The sequence below is a fragment of the Aspergillus alliaceus genome (genome assembly GCF_009176365.1).
Source record: "Aspergillus alliaceus strain CBS 536.65 unplaced genomic scaffold BDW43scaffold_23, whole genome shotgun sequence".
NCBI classification, from domain to species: Eukaryota; Fungi; Ascomycota; class Eurotiomycetes; order Eurotiales; family Aspergillaceae; genus Aspergillus; species Aspergillus alliaceus.
This window is the reverse complement of record NW_022474706.1, coordinates 243,392-261,374: the sequence shown is the minus strand read 5'-3', so window position 1 is coordinate 261,374 and position 17,983 is coordinate 243,392. Positions and strand designations below refer to the sequence as shown.

Sequence of the window (17,983 nt, the reverse complement as noted above, 5' to 3'; positions counted from 1 at the left end):
TGGAGGCGCAATGATTTGCTCCTGGCCCGATGCGATCCATATCGGGCACACTCCAGTCCAGACTTCTGACGCAGCTGGACTGGCTAGGGGATGCGCCAGCATGCCTGCTTCGCAGTAGATGTTCGCGCGGGCTGGGCAAGTCGGGAAGCTCTTCTCCAGGTATGGAAGTTTTCGATCGGCACTGGGAAGATGTCATAGAATGCATTGCGCTCAAAGGAGTGGAACACGTTCACCAGTTCCGTCACAGCACTCACCAGTGCTGCCCCCGCCTGTACCGCCGGTGTAATAGTCTGGCCGTGGAACGTGATAGAGGTGTTTTTTCGTATCAGCCGCAGTAAAACCTGCAGTAGCCCTAGGGCTAGATAAGTACCCGAGCTGTCTCCTGCCAGCACTACCGATGATGGCGGGACAGCTTGATGCGGAGACCCGTGAGGCGGTGCTATCAGAGTAAGATAGGAATGGAATACATCCAGTAAGGCCGCGGGGAAGGGGTTCTACGGTGCTAGACGCTGGTGCACCATCAGGACCTTCGATCCAGCGGACTTGGCTAAAAATCAGGAGCAAGTGCCTCATTGGAGTCCCTTATATAGTTGTGACATACGATGCAAGTTCTCATTATTAGTGCAGGTAACTTACTACTTCTTCCTCTATATCAAGAGGGAGTGCCCAAACACACTAATCATTGGACCTTACACAGGGCTGACCGGCCTTCTTACTGCTCAAGGGCTCAAAAAGGCACATACAACAATCTGATCTTCAATATCCATCTTAATGAAGTATGTCACTTGACTAACGAAGAGCTGCTTAGAGCGGCATATCATGCAGTGTCTATGAGAAGGCACGCCGTGACAGAGACCGTAACTGGGGAGTAACGTTGCACTGAGCGGCTCAATACTGGTATGATTTACTCCCTGAGCACCTGAAGAACCGCCTTGTTGAAGGTCAGGTAGACCGCACGCAGGACGCAGAAGCAATGAACGGCCATGAGGAGATTGCATTGCGCAATGGCTCGACCGGGGAACGATACTGCACGTTAGCCTTCCCTGGCGTCCGGGAGTACAACGTCGGTCGGCTGAAGGCTCTTTTGTCCGAAGCCATCGATGTGTACTAGGGCAAAATGTTCTCACATGCGGATTTCGTGGGGAACAGTGTAACGGCCGTGTTTGAAGACGACAGTCAAGCGGCGGGAACAATTGTGATCGGAACGGATGGGAATTCGTCTCGGGTTCGCCGTGCTGCTCTGGAGCCTGCAAATTTGGCCGACTGGGAACCTCTGCCGGTCAACATGGTCAATGTGACTACCACTTACACTGCGGAGCAAGCTCTCTATATTCGCAGCAAGATACATCCGGTGGCCGACATTAGCATTCATCCTAAAGGAATGTACTATCGATTGAATATGTTCGATATTGCAGACTCAGAGAAACCCGAAAGTTGGATATTCCAACTCCTGTCAACATGGCGCATTTCGGATGAAGACGAGGAGGTAAGCCCTGAAAAGCGCCTGCAAAAGTTCAAAGAAATGGCAATTATTCAGCCGCACCGCAGTGCGGCTGAATAATTGCCAGATACTATCAATATTCATGATCTTCTACGACACCGGATCCCGAAACCCTGGAATAACCATGCAGGCGGATTGACTCTGGGCGGTGATGCAGCTCATGGAATGGCATTTCGTACGCTACATGCTGTTCCTTTTAACTGAAAAAGAACCCGCTCGTCCACCCGAATAACCCATACTAACAGCAGATGTTTTACTGTCTAAAGATCTTGAACAAGGTGCGAACAATGCAGTCAAGGACACGGCTGCATTTGTCGCTGCAATGAAGCGTGTGCCATGTCAACAAATGTCCCCTGCGGACGCGGTCTTGGAGTACGAAACGGATATTTTCAAGCGGGGCCGTCGAGCTGTGAGTGTTTCTAGCGCGCAAACCTATGCTGCTCACAAATGGGGAGAGATGCTTGTAGCTCTCGAAAAAGCAGGGGGAAATAGAAGCTAGTATTGCGGCCTAAAAATGAGCAGCTTTTCTGCCCTCTTCTATGTGAGCCAAGACTCGATAACATAGAGCAAAGTCAACGCGGGCACAATAGGCTCCTTGCGGCCTGCTGGTATTTAGGCAAACCTTTAAATGTATCATAGGTTAAGAAAGTCAATTTACTGAATGTATCTTGCACTCCTGCTGCTATGGCATGGTCTCTTCTTTTTTCAACTCATCCATGTTAAGCCTCTTGCTACCAACTTGCGACACAGAGATCAGGAAACCTGTAGTCATGTCCGAAGAACCAGACCAAGGCTTCTGATATGGCAGCGAAGACACGTTCAGGTAGTGTCTAGGTGCCTGTGCTATGTGATTACAGCAATGCTAGTCAATGTCCGGCTGTTGCTGGCCGGCTCTAGACTGCTATCTCACAAATAGTCCGCACCTTGAAGACTCGAGCGGTTGTGAAAATGCCCTTCTAATATTAGATGAAACTTAAATTCACTTCGCCAACAATCAGAGGTACCCAGCGCGTACCTTTCTCGGTAGTATAGGCTCATCGTCTGTGGAGATGCTTGTTCGAAAACCACTTCCGGGATAAGTAAACAAGCTACCTATAATGTCTGGGGCTAATAACGTCGCGGTCATACCTACTAACACGATTAAGTATTCATATCCGTTTGAACTTTAAGGCTACTATAGCAGGTATATTTTCTACTGCAGACTTGCCAATCAAAGGCTTGCCACTCACAGGTTTCCATAGACAACGAAGTATGTCACACCAAATGTGCATAGAAGAAGCTAAATGCAGGTTTTCACACCCTTGTTGAGTATAAAGGTATATTATATAAAAAGATATATGAAAAGAAGACAAGGAAATATCAGGGCTAGAGCAATTTAAAGAAATATGATGAGAGAAGCCTAGTGGCCAACCGATACATACATATTCTGTGTCTATAAGCACTCACTATTCTTTTCTTTTCCTCTATTTCACGTAAATGAAAAATTTTAGGGGTTATCCACCCCAATTATACCGGAAGCTCTTCATAATTATGCTTGCAAAACTTGGGTCTTCCAAAGTCGGAAAATTCTCTTTAACTCTCGGCAAAGGTTCGGGGAAAATCCGGCATCCACCAGCCCTGTAAATCTCAAACCCAGCGCCGGCGCGCCCTAAAGGGCTGCAGCCAAACTCTTTCCTTGGCGTTCGCAGCACCTCAGCCATACGGGTCAGAATTATCTGCAGACTCAGTCAATGTCTGATGGGCGTCAGACCCGCTCCACACGTCCTTTGGCTAGCACGTAAGCAATGGCGTCTAGGACAAATACCTACAGAGGAAAACTTTCCCGGAAGTCCCACCAGAAATCGCGTCTGGGGTGTGGCAATTGCAAGCGGCGGAGGATTAAGGTAAGCTTCGGATATCAATTAATGATTTCATTTTCCGTGTGCTAATCATGAACGCGAAGTGTGACGAAGTCAAACCTTCTTGCGGGCCGTGCATGCGCCACTCGACTGACTGCGATTTTGAAGTAGGGGATTCGGCCGACAGAAATTTGTCCTCACTAACCCCATCGAAAGAAGATGACCAGCGGTTAACACCGGGTGGAGGGTATACATATATCTCCTCGTTTCAGACTGGCTTCAAACCGCCAAAAAGGAAGCATACTCGACGATGCGAGTCCTCAAAACCGAACATTCCTAGTCAAGCAGCCCAAAATTTAGAGCAGGTGCCGTTGTCGGCCTTGGCCAACCGCCCATTTGAGTTCTCTGCGTTAGATATGGAGCTATTCCATACTTACATGTCATCTACCTCATTGACCCTGGCGGAGAATGAAGCAGGTCGGCAGCTGTTGCAGACCCAGCTCCCACGACTGGGGTTTTCTTTTAATTACGTGCTGCGTCTTCTCCTGGCCTTTAGTGGGTTTCACCTCGCACGTACGCAGAAAACTACCGACACAGCAACTTATTCAGAGCGAGCTCAGTGGCACTATACTGTCGCCATTGGCCAATTGGTATCTTCTGTGACTAGTTTAAACGCTGGCACCTGCCATGCTGTCTATGCGGCTTCTTCATTCATGTGTTTCTGCGCACTAGCTAGAGGTCCGCAGTCAGGAGACTATCTCACATTCAGCAGTAGTGGTCAAGCAGAGTGGCTGACACTCCTACACGGCGTTCGATCGATTATGGAGACGACGGACCAAATGTCAATCAAAATGTCACCCACTCCAGAGTCACGTACTAGTGCAGGCGCCGAAACCGCAGGCGCCGAAGCAGTTGCTCCCCCATCACTGCTTGTCCAGGATAGTAATACCAGCAGGGCGGATTTTCTGATACCCTTGAACCAGATTCGTCAGGCAGTGTTCAATGAGCTGGAGCACTCTGATTTTCGATATGGGACGTATTTGAAAGTCTATGAGGATCTAGTCTCGACCTTCCAATCGGTAAGAAACCACATGCGAGATCTATCTAAGGGAGAGCGGGTCCCGTTCATCTTCGGTTGGCTTTACCGTCTTCCAAAGATTTTTGTTACCGATCTCCAGGAGCAACGACCCCTCTCCCTGGTGTTGTTTGCGTTCTTTGTGGTATTACTAAAGGATATTTCTGGCTATTGGTTTATCGATGGATGGCCGAAGCATATCATGACTGGGATCTACCAGTGTCTCGATGAAGGGCATAGACCCTGGATTCAGTGGCCAGCAGCAGCAATCGAGGGAGCTGCCTACACTGCTTCCAATTAGCCGACACCTGCTGGCGTCTTATACTCTCATTTCTTCCTAAACAACCCCCCCCCCTTTTTTTTTTGTAAATATTTTATCTTTTCTTGTTTTGTCTTTTCGTCCCCTACATTTTGAAGCACCCACGGGCACTCCTATCACATTTCAGTTTCTGAATTACGACAGACAAGCGAACTTCTTGCACCAATAATTGATTAGATAAGGTGACAGGAGTCAGTTCATGAAGATACAAATACCAAATCTAAATCAATATGAAAAGTGACAAAAGGAATGTTAAGTAAAACGAAAGTAATAGTGAGACAAGCATGGGGCTGTGCATACAGTTAAGATCAATAGAAGGGAGCTATTAGAGCTTTTCTGCATAAATCCATGCGTATTCGACAGAAGAACACGTCAGTCCCTTTAAGAAGAACGAGGACAGAACCGTGACAGTTTGCTTGCTGTCACCTAGTATGGGGCTTGCTGCCAGAAACGACAGCGCTCATTGTCAGTGGGATCCATCATCTCGGAGACACCAGATGTGTCAATATCCAGCACGGAACGGCTGACACTCCATGATCTAAAGGGTGGCCCAATGGTAGAAACAGGAGTTCCATTTCTGATGAAACTGCTGATGTGGTCCTGCATCATGTATGCGATTGTTGCGTTCCCAACTGCAGAGCTTGACCCATCATACCAAACGTAGGAAGAGTCTGAACTGTGAAGCGCCGGGTAGACACTGAATAGGTAAGGATAGGTCTGGTTTGGCAGGGCTCTGCTAAGAGCATTAGTGCTGCAAGTAAAGTATGCTTCAGAAAACAGTAGGTCCGCTCTCCGCACAGGGCTTTTGTAGCTGTAGGACCCGTTGTATATTTGGGGATAGAGGTTGCTCGTAATATGGGAGGTGAGATCGGAGCCAAAGTTCGGAAAGGCTTCGCCGACAAGTGTGGTCAGAACGCTGCCGTTGCTTGTCTCGGGGGATGTGACGAACAAGCCCTCGTCCGCATTATGCCCTACGATCAATCGAACATTCTTGTTGAACTGGCCCTTTGCGAGGAGGTGAGCGGGGACGTCCGGTGCAAAGGTACCATCGGTAACAGGCCCGTAGGAGAAAGAACCATAGGTAGAAAGATTCGTGATCTGGTACGAATTCGCTGCGATGAGTCTCTCGGTGGGCAGTTGGCGGGCTTCTTCGATGGAGGTGACGTTTAGTATCTGCAGGAATTGTTTGGCAGTCTCATTTTGTTGTTCTTCCGTGGTAAGTGATAGTCCAGGACTCTGAACAATTGCTTTCTGAAAGTTTCCTGGCACGCTGCCACCGTACGCAACTATCTGATGGATAATGGATCCGCCACCGGCAGACTGTCCGATAACGGTGACCTGGTTTGCATCACCACCAAACAAATGGATATTTCTATTAACCCATTCAAGCGCAAGACGTTGGTCATGCAGGCCGGCATTGGCAACTCCACGTTCCGTGGTGGCATCATGGGCAAGCCATCCAAATGCTCCAACCTGCAGAATAAATCAGTCAACTGGGGAATAACTTAACAAAGCCCTGACTCACCCGGTAATTGAAAGAAACCCAAATAAATCCGTCATCCTCTTGCATGCTGCGCTTCATAAGCCCAGACGGATCGATGGAGGTTTTTTCCCCCATAACATATCCGCCCCCGTAAATATTGACAAGAACTGGAGCTAGAGCTGTTTGGGTATGGTTTTGTCTTCTTCTTTCGTATATCTTCTTGGGGACAACGACATCTAGGAACAGACAATCCTCAGTGATTCGACCGTCGTGGACTCTCGCCCCGTCGATAATGGAAAACTTCGAATCACTGGCGTTCAGTGTGGATCCATATAACGTCTTTACGATAAAGGCAGAAGCCGTAGTAGCCCACTGGGGCATAGCCGCCTGAGGACAGACCCTGCCCACATTCCCGGTCTGGATTTCGGACCGGTTTGTCGAGGGTGGTACGGGTGGTCGAAAGCGAAGGTCGCCAAGAGGGGGAGCAGCATATCGAATGTTGCTGAAGTTGTACCAGCCGTGTTCATTCTGAAGACTAGGTCAATATACTAGGCTCTAATCACTGCAATGGACCAGGTCATTTCTCTATGATGAATACTTACAGAGAATGAGCTTGCCTGGTGCACTTCGTATCCTAGGTCAACGATTGGCAGGGAATTTGCTTCGGTGACGCGAAACACGGCTGCCAGTAGAGCAGTCACGCATAGAAGTTTAACCATCTTAGGTAGATGCTAAATGAAATAAAGAATAAAGGTAGTTATCAGGCTGGTGTCGCAGGTCCATCCCGAATATATATTCTTTACTATCCCTGGGACAACACCTTTCGCCTAATATATCAAGGCTAACGATATGTGCTATACAGGCAAAGATCCACAGGGTAGAATAGGTACAATCCCCTAGGAATACGAGAGCGATTTACTAAAAATGTCTTAGTTATGTTTGTCATTGCCACATTCATCATATTCCTTCGTTATTTAGGGTTAAAAATCTCTGATTTGCGATGTAGGGGGTCGTTAACAACGTGGAAATTAAGGTAATAAGAATGATGTACCAAGTTTATAGGTACGGGGAACGTGGGGCTTTCGAAACCTAGTAAGCCAAAGAAAAGCAAGCCCTAGCTCCACCAAAAGTCTTGAACAGTGTTACGAGTGCGGACTACCTCATACGGAATAGCTCCTATAACGTGGGTCACCGCCCAACGCCCGCCACCAACCAACACCCGGTATTTTGCTCGACGACTGTTCAACTCAACAACTTCAACACCACATATCTCAGTCAATATGGCTCTGATTGACGAAGCGCTGGTAGCAATCGCTTCATTATCAGAACCATTTACATATACTAGAATTGCGAAACAGTTTGGCGTTGATTGGTCCACGCTTGCTAGACGTCATCAAGGAAAACAGGTGCCAAGAGATATCAGAGATGAAAGCCAGCAATTACTTAACAACACGCAGTCCAAGATGCTTATAAAATATATGAATAAGTAGTTACAGAGAGGCCTGTATCCTATACATGAGATGCTTCGGAACTTTGCTAAAGAAATCTGTGGAAAAAAGGCCAGGAAAACAGTGACCAGCGCGCTTCTTAGAGCGCTATCAAAATGATATTATCTCGCGATATACTGGAGCAATCAATTGAACAAGAAAATAAGTAGATTCAGCATATAAATACTCTTTATACTTTAAATATTCAGCTGCTAAAATGGATAAATATAATATAGAACCGCAGAATATCTATAACAGGGATAAGAAGAAATTTCTTATTGGAATACTATCTAAAGGCCGCAGGATCTTTTCTAAAGCAAAATATAAGAGGAACGGTTCTCTATAACGCTTGCAAGATAGTAATCAAGAATAGATAATAATAATTATATATGTTTACGCTGATAGAACAGCTATAGTGCCTGATCTGATCTATTAAGTATTCTCTGGCAAAATCCAGGATTCCTAGCTTTAAAATTTTAATAAAAAGCTCTATAATTACTTCTTTATCTCTTTAGAATCTGGACAGACAAATAATAAGCTTAGGTATTGATAGCTTACTACTATTTTTAAGTTTTTAACTGAGAAACAAAGCTAAAGATAAAGTAGAGTTAGAGACTTTTATTCTTTGATAGCTATAGATCCTATATTATAATAAAGTTTTTAGATTTCTATAAAGTAAATAGAATTAATATAATAACTTATCTATTTTATTTAATATATTCTCTACAGCCATTTGATGTCAGTATCTTCTTCCCGCTTGCTAAAGCCTATTCAGATAAACTAAAGTAATTTCTATATTAATTTCAAGGCCTCTGCAGTACTACAAAGCAGGACTTCTTCAGAATATTTTGGCCAGTATTGCAGAAGGCTTTAATATTTAAAAATATCTAATCTGGCTTCAGAAGTACTGGTATATAGCTATTTAATCCGGAAGCTATTCTGCAATAATTCCTGTGTCCTGAAGACTAATGGCTAACATCTAGCAGTTCTTATCTCTCCTCTAAATCAGTTATTAGTAGTGATAACTAGCGTTTTATCCAGCAAATGATTAGAGCTGCGGTTGCCAATTACTATAATAAAAATGCAAAAAAGCTTTCTTCTACAATACATCAGCTTGCTACAGAGAATACCCTGCTAAAACTGGAGAATACTAGCCTTAAAACAGCTTTATCTAACGAGAAAATACAGCAAGCGCGTGAGCTTTATGCAGTGAAAGAGCAAGAAGTAGAGCTCACAAAAGCTTCAAAAGAGCAAGATCGGCTTTGTTAATAGCAGGCTAAGAAAGGGAAACAGCGATTAGTTCTAGAGAGAAAGAAAAAGCAAGCTGCTGATAAAGTTCTTTATAAGTGTTAGGCACCCGCCGAAGTTGCACAACTCCTTGCCCATTACCATGTAAACGTGTAGACCGGCGACAGCAGCCAGATTGTCCAAGTCCATCCACCACGTCTCGATGCTTCCTCCCGAGCAGAGCTAAGCGATCCGGCTGACCAAGGTGACCTATACCTCTGACACGCTGGCAGAAGCCCAGGAGAGCCACATTATCGCGGCCTTGGGGCCTGTTAGAATTCTTTCCGTCCTGGGCAGTGCCGAGGCAGGCGGGTTTGCGATTAGCAATCCAGAACTTACGGGGGAAAATGCCAGCGGGGGCACGCGAGATTTTGTCTACGACTCCCGTTCCATGACGATTGAGATCCTCCATCCGTCTGTTTTAAACGATGACTCGCAACCGTGCGCGAACCAAGTCCCAGCTGGGGAACAGGGCATCATCGTCTAGACGTCGTTGCAGGCGCTGGCGCAACCCTCTCGTGTGGTACATCACAGGCGACATTGGGTCACTACACCCGCTGCCCGAGAACGCGTGCGGGAGCAGCATCCCTGAGTCCGAACTGCAGCACTTTCGTGTCCTCCGTCTCCGAGGCCGCGATCGGCGATTCAGCTTCGAGTGGTTCGGCGAGTATTTCGACTTTCAGAACGTCAGCGACCTGATGCAGAGCGCGCGGTTGGGGGTTCTGCAGTGGCAGCTTATCCTTGATCGTCTCGACTCCTCGCCGCAGGGGACGTTGGAGGTGCGGATTCTGCGCGCAGTTGATGCCTGCCATATTATGCCCAGAGAAGAATTCTTCTTTTGGGTGTTTCCTGAGAACCGATATCTTTTTCGACTTGTCTTTGTCGATGGGCCTGAGGGGTTTGAGAAGAGTAGCACGGGTGGCAAGGTTATCAGGTTTGTGGATAGATTTAATCAGTCCGCTGCCACGTAGCCCATAGTTGACCAAATATGGGTTGCCTTGACTAGAGCTGGCTGCTGAATCGGGATAGAATTGAGTGGTCATGCGAATATACCTGGTGTCAACCATCTTCCCGTCGTGCAGTATTATCGACTCAAAGTCCACTGCGCTTAGTTGACTGCCATCTGGGTCAAAGGGTCCTCCACATGCGGCAACCCATACGGATCATCCCATAATAGGCTGTTTGCATACAATATATCCCCACTCGGCGAAAGATGCCACGGAAACCGTAAACGGGCGGTTGTCAAGATAGCCTCCAATACCACGTGGAAACAGAGTAGGGAATGCGGCAGTAATGTAAGTAGGATCGTTCCAGGGATCTATGGGTGTTGCCTGGCCGCGGATTGTGTAAGAGAGCGTCGGGATGTGCTGGCAGTCCCTCCAGGTGTACATGTTGAGTGGATGTCGGCCGATTGGTCGGACATGATATTGAGCAAGGCATTCAAGAGGCGCTTGTTAAGGTTCTGGCATTCACTGTTTAAGTCTGTGGGGACAGAACCGGTCATCAGAGACTTGTTATTGTCCTAGTTAAAGCCACGGTCCCGGACAGTCTGGAGATCATTCTTATAGTAAGATTATATAATATATATAGTAAGTGCATCGAAAGCAGTAGCGGTATAGTGAGATATACTGACTTATCAATAAAAAGAAGAGTTAAAGGAAGTATGTAGCACAAGTGTATAGACTAGCAGTGCAAGTCAAAGCAAATAGAAGAAAAGAATGGAAATAGACATATACATGCTGAATAGCAGTGTTCCACAAAAGCAGACAGACAGTAATAAACACTGGAAGACGCGCGCTGTCGCACGCTTTTACCCTGAAACGATGAGAGTCAAAAGAAAGAAGAAATATCCCGATTTGGAATATGGACTTCACCAGCAAGTATAATGTACTTCAAAAGGCCTTACCAACGGTGACCACAGTGATGGCAGGTCCTTTGAATATTGTGGTGATATCAAGGGAGCGATCTTCATACACTCCTCGGCCAAGGGCAGCCAGTACACTAACATGGATGTCGACTGCGATGGAGCCAGCGACTCTGCAGGGAAGAGCTCCAATGATCCCTCCGGTCAGGGTGTGACCACTTTCCAGGATGACATGAAGAAGTTCGGTATTTCCGACCTCGATGCCAATCTTCATTCCTATATTGTATTTGGAAACGAGGATCACTCGCCCAAGTTCAAGCCTCAAGATCAAGGAATGGAGCCGTTCAGTGTTATGGCTGTTGAATGCAATAGCAAGCTGGTACGTATATTATGTTACCCAGGCGATACTGCCAGCTAATTCGAACTATTCGACATTATGGTAATTAGGGTGACACTAATGGTGGCACTTCCATCGGTGAAGCTTCCTTTCTATGGCGGAGCTTTGCTTCCGCGAGGAGAAGCCTGATGGTGATCATGGCCACAATGACAACGATGTCCTCTATATCGGATACACTGGCAAGGATGCCGTACCTGGAAAGAATGCTGACTGGAAGGCCAAGAAGACCGAGGACTTCGAGGACAGCATCAAGTCGATCTGCGACAAGCTGGTTGCTGGTCTCAAGGCTTAGGCTGTTGAGTATGGGATTTGCACGAACGGGTAGCTGACCCGCTACTGTACACTATGTATGGGTTTTCGAGTGTCTAGTAGAAGTCGTGTGTAGTGTGTACGTAAACATTAGCCAAATGATACTGCTCGTCCATTGTTGATAGTAATTATTGAGCTAAACAATATCCCATACGTTGTACTAAAGCGTTTCTTGGGATTAAACTTAACCATCTCTTACGAGACCTAGGATAGCACACGACAGATTGAGATGCCTTAAGATGAATTCGATTGACCGTTCGCCTTACCTAACTCTCAATTATTAATTGTTGGCGCCGTACCAGACACCAGCTCTCGCCCAGCATTCAAAACATCTTTAATCTTGTCCAATTCCTTATCCCACTCAACAACCTGTTCTTGCTTTACTAGCGGATCCTGATTCAGAAGCTCCACATCGACATGTACGTCGTCGCCCAACGTCATCTCTCCTCGTCCAATAGGGGTACCAAGGTTGTCAATTAATCCCGGACCTTCGGAACAGTTCCCATTGGGATCCTCGTACACCTTGACCTTGAACTTTTGCCCCGAGCGGAAGAAGAAGTCATCACTCGTAAGGACAGAATCGTCGTTCTTCTGTGGGAATGGATGCATCGTTTCCTCGCGGTACCCGGTTAAAGTGAGGATCAAACCTTTGGATTTCTCCAGGTAAGCATGCACTGTCTTGGACAGCGCCTTGCTGAATTTGACGTCACAGGCAGACAAGTTCACGTTAGGTGCCTGCAGCAGCATATGCGAAATATGATACTGATCCGGAGAGCCGTACAAATAGAAAGGCATAAAGTGTCGTGGGTAGTGGTCGTCGCGATTAGCGGAGTTCAAAGGACTACTTTTAATAATCCGGACCATCTGTACACTGCATTTAATAGTGCCGCCGATAAAGTCTTCACCCTCGCGGACCCCGATCTCGCCCTCTATTTCAGGCACCTCTCCCTTTGAGATACGCTTGATCAACTCCTCTAAATGCTGGGGGTCCTTGGACCTGAACGCAATGTCATGCATAGGGTACTCTCTCTTCAGCTTCTTGTAGTCCTCTTTTGTCTTGTCTTCTAGATCGGCGCCTAGAATGATCTGCTGGCGTTGAGTAGCGCGGTGGAAACTCGTCTGGAAATCCAGGAAGACTATATCGGTTCCCCGGAGAAGGAACACGACTTCCTTCTTGTCTAGACTGTTTCGCTTGCGACATTCCTCTACTTCTTCAATAATCACTTGCTGAAGTGTATACATAAGTGTCTGGATGAAGTCTTTGTCTGTGGGGAAGGGGCTCATCACAACGTTGCGCAGGACCCAGAGATCCTGAGCGCAGGCATCCAGTCCAAGACGCCGCATGAAATTCTGGGCACATTGGCCGTACAAAGCTGGCTCGAATTGCGTTGAAGTCAGGAATAGCGGTACCTTATGGGGATCCCCAGTGGTTGTGGTAATGGACAATCGATTCACCACCCGCTTCATCAGGTAATTTGCTTCTTCCAATTCCGTATTGAGCGTGCCATCCGACCGATACCAGTTGATCGCGAAGGCGTTGATATTAAGGTCTGAGCCAACATCCCGCAGCCATTCCATGGAAGTCGTATCTGCACTGATTTCGGCATTGTTCTTGTCGAGCACTGTCTCGAATATTTCCCTGCGACGCGCCTCAACCACATCGTCCAAGCTGCCGTAGCCCTTCTTCTCGATTGGCAACAGGTTGAAGGGTATGATAATATAGCGCCGGTTGCCGTTGTCGTCGGGCGGTTGGCCGACGTGCATGGCGGCGTACCAGGCCGAGAGCTGGAAAAGTCAGAAAATATAGTCTAAAGTATACATAGATGGAGGTCTTACCCGCGCACTGGTAAAGGCTGCCTCTCCCAAAAGACGACCATATCCGGTCGGATTTAGGCCGATTGTCTGGTTGGACATCCAAGCCGCCATGGCTGCGGCACCGGGCTTGCTGCCCTCAACACCATACACACCAATATTCTCCAAGGACCCCTGCGTCAGATATGGGCTGGTCCAAGTGACCAAAAACCGCATGCGACCATCCCGATAACACAAACTTCCAGCGGGATAGGGGATGTAGCCCGCCTTGTGAGGATCGACCGTGATGGTATCGGCCTCCTTGAGTGCAATCATATCTGTCAGGGTGTCCCCTCTCAAAGGCAGCGAAGGGACCTTATCCACTGCTTTATCTCCATCCCCGGCCTCGCTGGGCTTTCTCGCGTCCATCATGGACCGGGGAATCATGCTGGCAAAGTACCCACCCCAGGCTGCGTCGGCATGTACCAAGAACGATAGTCCCCTGTCCTGGAATCGCCGACGCATGGCCAGGATTTCATGCAGTCGATCAACCCCACCTTCTTCCGTTGTCCCAATGACAGCCACTACTGCATACACGGCCTGACGCTCTTCGAGGCAGCGATTAAGCTCTCGCTCTAGGGCGTCAAGAGAAATGCGACCCTCCATGTCGAGCTCCACGCCCTGCATGTTGGCGGACCCAATGCCAGCAATTGCTATCTAAGTTAGCAACTGATGTTCGAATGAAAGAGGAAAATACGCACCACCGCCTTTGGGCCACGAGTAATGCCGTGTTTGGGCAAGGAAATACTTGGCGGGCTTCGTGATACGAAACTCACGTTCCAGCACGTCCTTGCCAGTCGTTTGGATGGTGAATGGCCTCAAGGCTTCCTCCAGGAACTTGGAAGTGACACCAAACTGTTTATATAGAGCGTCTCCCATTCCCAGGATGGCGTCAGATCGAAGGTTGAGCAGTTCCCAGACGCCTAGGTCTTTGAATAGCTTCTCTTCTCCAACACAGGTGGTCACCTGGAAGGTGTCGGCTATGAAGCCAAGAGGTCCCTCTTTCATAGCCTGATATAGGGTGAGGGGATAAAATTTAAGATTGCGGGCTGCAGATGAGTAAGTAAGGCGAATGCCAACGATTATTATTGAAGAAGGGCTTGCTTACCAACCCAAATGGATTCAAGATTGGCCACGGTCCCATCACAGGTAATGTGACCCCATGAGAGAGGCAGGCCCTTAGCTTTCTCATCGATATTATAACCAAACATTTCGCACAGTTGCTTTCCTGCTTTTAGCTCAACAACTGTGGTGAATGGACTTGCTTCAACGGCCACATTGTTCGGGTTATAGATCATAGTCATGAAATAACCTAGTAGACCAGGCATCGCCATGTCCGTACACATGTGGCCCTGATAGCGGGGATGCCAGAAAGGGATTGAGTGCTCGCCCAAAAGTTTAGCAGCCTCCTTGACAGCCTCGTGGAAGTTATCACTGATCGGCTTGAAATTTTCTCGCGCATCGTCAGAGATAAATTTCTCCTATTCAGGTTAGTTTATCCATGTACACTACAGTTTGAGAAAGATGAAAAGAAAAGGCAAGGAAAAATGGAAGAACGGTCATACGTTATCACCGGGTTGGCTGTAGTCTTTGCGAGTCTGCACAACCGCCTCCAGGATGGCTAAAATATTCTTTTTGAAGTCGGACATATTCTCGGACTTAGGTCCAATGAAGTAGGAGCTGATGATATCATGGTTACTGATCTTTGGCCTTGAATTGCCGCTCATAGTGCCGTTGTTTATTGTGTGATGCTTCTCCTCTTGGTATCCAGGTGAGATAGAGCTGCTGTCTGTCCGAAAATGCCTGCGTCCAAGCTACCATATTTATACCATTATCTCCCTATGCTACACTCGAGATTCCGCCCCGGAGGGAGCCGTCCTCTCCAGCTGTACAGCTACCCCGCCTACCTCACAGGGGAATGATCGGCCATGGTTCAGAGCTGAAAGGGAGTGGAATAAGAGTCGACGGCTCGTGTGCAATCCATTCACACTCCGAGCAGTGACGTGTTGAGGGGCATATATGCATGCTCAATCTCGGACTTGATCTATCATCATCTTCAGGCCGCCAGGATGGTCCGATGTGCACCATGACTGGGGCTGGGTATGTTAGTTCCCCACTTGTTTAGAATGGGTAGCAGTATGTTAATTATTATCGGAACCCGGAAATATAGTGTACAGTCTGCCTTTACTATCGTAATCCAGAATATGTGCCAGACTCCTTGCCTCTTATACATTGAAGTAGACTCAAACATACATCGAGGGTATACCATAATTGGGGAGGGGAGATCAGCAATCTTAGATCTACAATTGCAGAATATTACCTACGGAAGATCTCACATTCCCCAAAAATCAGCGGTGGGGCATCCACAGCCACTGCCATACAGACCCACTGTCCTGCAGGGAGTCACCAATGCAATGCTTCATGGGCGATCTAGTTAGCCTGAGCGTGTAGCTAGCGTAGGAGGGCATCCAATAAAGTAGATATATTCGGCGTCCTCAGCTAAGTTCCTCTGAATTATCAAACTCAAAAAGCCCCCCTTGGCCACTCAGGTATCTTCGCCAAATGGTTGATATCGTTTACGCTGTACGGAGTACACTACTCGCCCATCCACGCTACAGTGCTATGCATGGGTGTTGGTAGTTTCTGACTGCCACGTCATTATCGGCAGTTAGGCAAGGCAAGCTACGAATACTATCCTGGGCTCTTTACTTAAAGGCCGGGAAATCACAAAACCGTTAATATCCAACAATCTCTTCGTACCTACAAAACCTGTAATTTCTATCTAGGATGAGGCTTGCGAGATTGAACTAGTGGCCAAGGGCCTTGCAGGCTCACTGGTGGGATAATCCCCAAGCGGCCGGGGGAAGAAGCGAGATGCAATGGCCTTGAGCGAAGGTATGGACAATGGAATGCTGCGCTCCGCGCAAAGGCCACTGTTTAGGCAACGATCAGGCCCATCATACATTAGCATGCTTGTATCAGACACACATGGTCTAACCGAGTGTAAAACCAGCAGATCAAGATGTTGAACTCTTGACAAGCCAACTGTAACAATAAGCTCACCTACATGCCCTGAGGGGTCACGAGGATTGAGTTCCAAGGAAGGATCCGAATAGAGCAGGGCTAACCTTTAGAAAGGATTCAAGCCCTTTAATAATTAGCCGGGGAAAGCTTTCTCCGAGGTCATGGCGCACCGCTGTTTATTTATACAATTAACGCGATGTCGTCTGGCCGAGCTCGTATGTGGTACTTGCCACTTATCGGTCTCTGTGCCATCGTTAGTCAATCCATAGTCCTATAAATAAAGTCGCCCTGCCCTCTAATGCAATATCTCAAACAGGAAACGGCTACAAGATACGGAACTTGGGTTAAATCATGGTGTATCCATTGTCGAGTCCTCCACCAGTACTTGGCAACAACAATAATTCTACCATTTTGGCTTGTATTTATGAGGTCGTCTGTTGTGTTTAACCAACCTCCACATGAACAGCTGTATATAATAGTAAGCCTGATATCTAAAGTATGTGGATCATCGAAAGATATAGAAGGGACTCGAGATGAACATCAAACCGGAACATCACTATCCAGATGCCAATCTGCCAACAACGCCTCCATTCCGCGTATCATAATTCGAGAAACTGACTGTCAGAAGCTTGATGGAAGATAGTGGCAAATCGGACAGCTTACTTGCCAATGGCCCCAATGGCCCATGCCTGTAATTTGATCATATACCCTAATCGGCAATGGCCTGGTTCAGACCCTGACAAAGCTCCTTTGACTATGCAATGCTTTTCTCTTCTGCCATCTTTATTATTGCGCCTTGGTTTATCTGTTTCCATCTCACATTGTTAGCAGAGAGCAAACAACAGTCGCCGTCGACTGCTGGCAAAATTGCGAGCCAACTGGCTGGATGAACTTAAGCGATGTCTCCCATTTTTAACCGAGTTGGCCGGCCTAGTAAATCTCAACTGGCTAATAACCGCAACAGACTAGAAGAGGTTTGTCCACTACGGTACACTTCGGCACCAAGATAACCAAGCTCATAATCTAGGCTGGACACCTGATAGGCCTTGATCTGGTCGACCTCCGTGATGGTGGCTGGAATAGTTGCCAACGTCCTCCATAGAGAAGTTGTCGATCGACAGACCACCACATCGGGGCCGGTAACATTCCCAAGTGTGTAGACGTTATGGTCGGTTTCTGGCTGGGGTAGTGAAGGATGAACCTCATCCAGCATGACCTTTGCTGCTGTCATTTCCAGCGGCAGGGCATAGATCCATGCTACTATAGTCGTTGTGTCTGAAGCCCATTCTTGCATGTCATAGATAATCAATGACTAAAGCCGAAACTAGTGACATATGCTAACTTTGGTCTCCTGAGAAAGATAACCCCATGGCTCGGAGCCATCCAGCGGAAAGATTTGAACCCTCAGGTTGACGAGGTGGAAATAGAGGGGTAGCATCGTGTCTACAAGGCTAAGGCCTTTGTACAACCAATGATTTATCCCGAAATACGGCTGACAAAAGCAAACAAGACAAGAGATTAAATATTCATCTAAAGCAGCACTCTTAC

General features: G+C 47.4%; 7 protein-coding genes across 7 annotated transcripts; 4 read left to right on the top strand and 3 right to left on the bottom strand.

The window, feature by feature from the left end:
• Positions 1-1,117: 1,117 nt before the first annotated feature.
• BDW43DRAFT_311345 (uncharacterized protein) lies at positions 1,118-1,561 on the top strand (the record flags this gene model as incomplete). The annotated part of the gene is made up of 1 exon (XM_032047173.1): positions 1,118-1,561. The coding sequence occupies one exon, from the start codon at positions 1,118-1,120 to the stop codon at positions 1,559-1,561; it is 444 nt and encodes a 147-aa protein (XP_031900104.1).
• A 1,586-nt stretch (positions 1,562-3,147) lies between these two features.
• Positions 3,148-4,887, top strand: BDW43DRAFT_276816 (Zn(II)2Cys6 transcription factor domain-containing protein). The gene is made up of 2 exons (XM_032041998.1): positions 3,148-3,384; positions 3,444-4,887. Exons 1-2 carry the CDS (start codon positions 3,286-3,288, stop codon positions 4,713-4,715), a joined length of 1,371 nt encoding a protein of 456 aa, XP_031900103.1. The 5' UTR covers positions 3,148-3,285; the 3' UTR covers positions 4,716-4,887.
• Positions 4,888-4,937: 50 nt separating this feature from the next.
• On the bottom strand, positions 4,938-7,162 carry BDW43DRAFT_319776 (Alpha/Beta hydrolase protein; the record flags this gene model as incomplete). Its single annotated transcript, XM_032048973.1, has 4 exons — positions 4,938-6,206; positions 6,259-6,744; positions 6,819-6,898; positions 7,123-7,162. The coding sequence occupies 4 exons, from the start codon at positions 7,160-7,162 to the stop codon at positions 5,160-5,162; spliced, it is 1,653 nt and encodes a 550-aa protein (XP_031900102.1). The 3' UTR covers positions 4,938-5,159.
• Positions 7,163-9,418: 2,256 nt separating this feature from the next.
• On the top strand, positions 9,419-9,961 carry BDW43DRAFT_311342 (uncharacterized protein; the record flags this gene model as incomplete). The annotated part of the gene is made up of 1 exon (XM_032047172.1): positions 9,419-9,961. The coding sequence occupies one exon, from the start codon at positions 9,419-9,421 to the stop codon at positions 9,959-9,961; it is 543 nt and encodes a 180-aa protein (XP_031900101.1).
• Positions 9,962-10,708: 747 nt separating this feature from the next.
• Positions 10,709-11,543, top strand: BDW43DRAFT_300440 (glycoside hydrolase family 75 protein; the record flags this gene model as incomplete). Its single annotated transcript, XM_032044897.1, has 3 exons — positions 10,709-10,763; positions 10,890-11,233; positions 11,355-11,543. 3 exons carry the CDS (start codon positions 10,709-10,711, stop codon positions 11,541-11,543), a joined length of 588 nt encoding a protein of 195 aa, XP_031900100.1.
• A 290-nt stretch (positions 11,544-11,833) lies between these two features.
• On the bottom strand, positions 11,834-14,745 carry BDW43DRAFT_319774 (pyridoxal phosphate-dependent transferase; the record flags this gene model as incomplete). Its single annotated transcript, XM_032048972.1, has 4 exons — positions 11,834-13,345; positions 13,397-14,064; positions 14,113-14,460; positions 14,520-14,745. 4 exons carry the CDS (start codon positions 14,743-14,745, stop codon positions 11,834-11,836), a joined length of 2,754 nt encoding a protein of 917 aa, XP_031900099.1.
• A 2,630-nt stretch (positions 14,746-17,375) lies between these two features.
• BDW43DRAFT_311339 (uncharacterized protein) lies at positions 17,376-17,729 on the bottom strand (the record flags this gene model as incomplete). The annotated part of the gene is made up of 1 exon (XM_032047171.1): positions 17,376-17,729. The coding sequence occupies one exon, from the start codon at positions 17,727-17,729 to the stop codon at positions 17,376-17,378; it is 354 nt and encodes a 117-aa protein (XP_031900098.1).
• Positions 17,730-17,983: the final 254 nt, after the last annotated feature.

Excerpts from the sequence above, each read along its gene's own strand:
- BDW43DRAFT_276816 (XM_032041998.1), top strand. The coding sequence starts at position 3,286 with ATGGCGTCTAGGACAAATACCTACAGAGGAAAACTTTCCCGGAAGTCC. Across the intron at positions 3,385-3,443 it reads GCAAGCGGCGGAGGATTAAG|TGTGACGAAGTCAAACCTTC; the intron begins GTAAGCTTCGGA and ends ATGAACGCGAAG.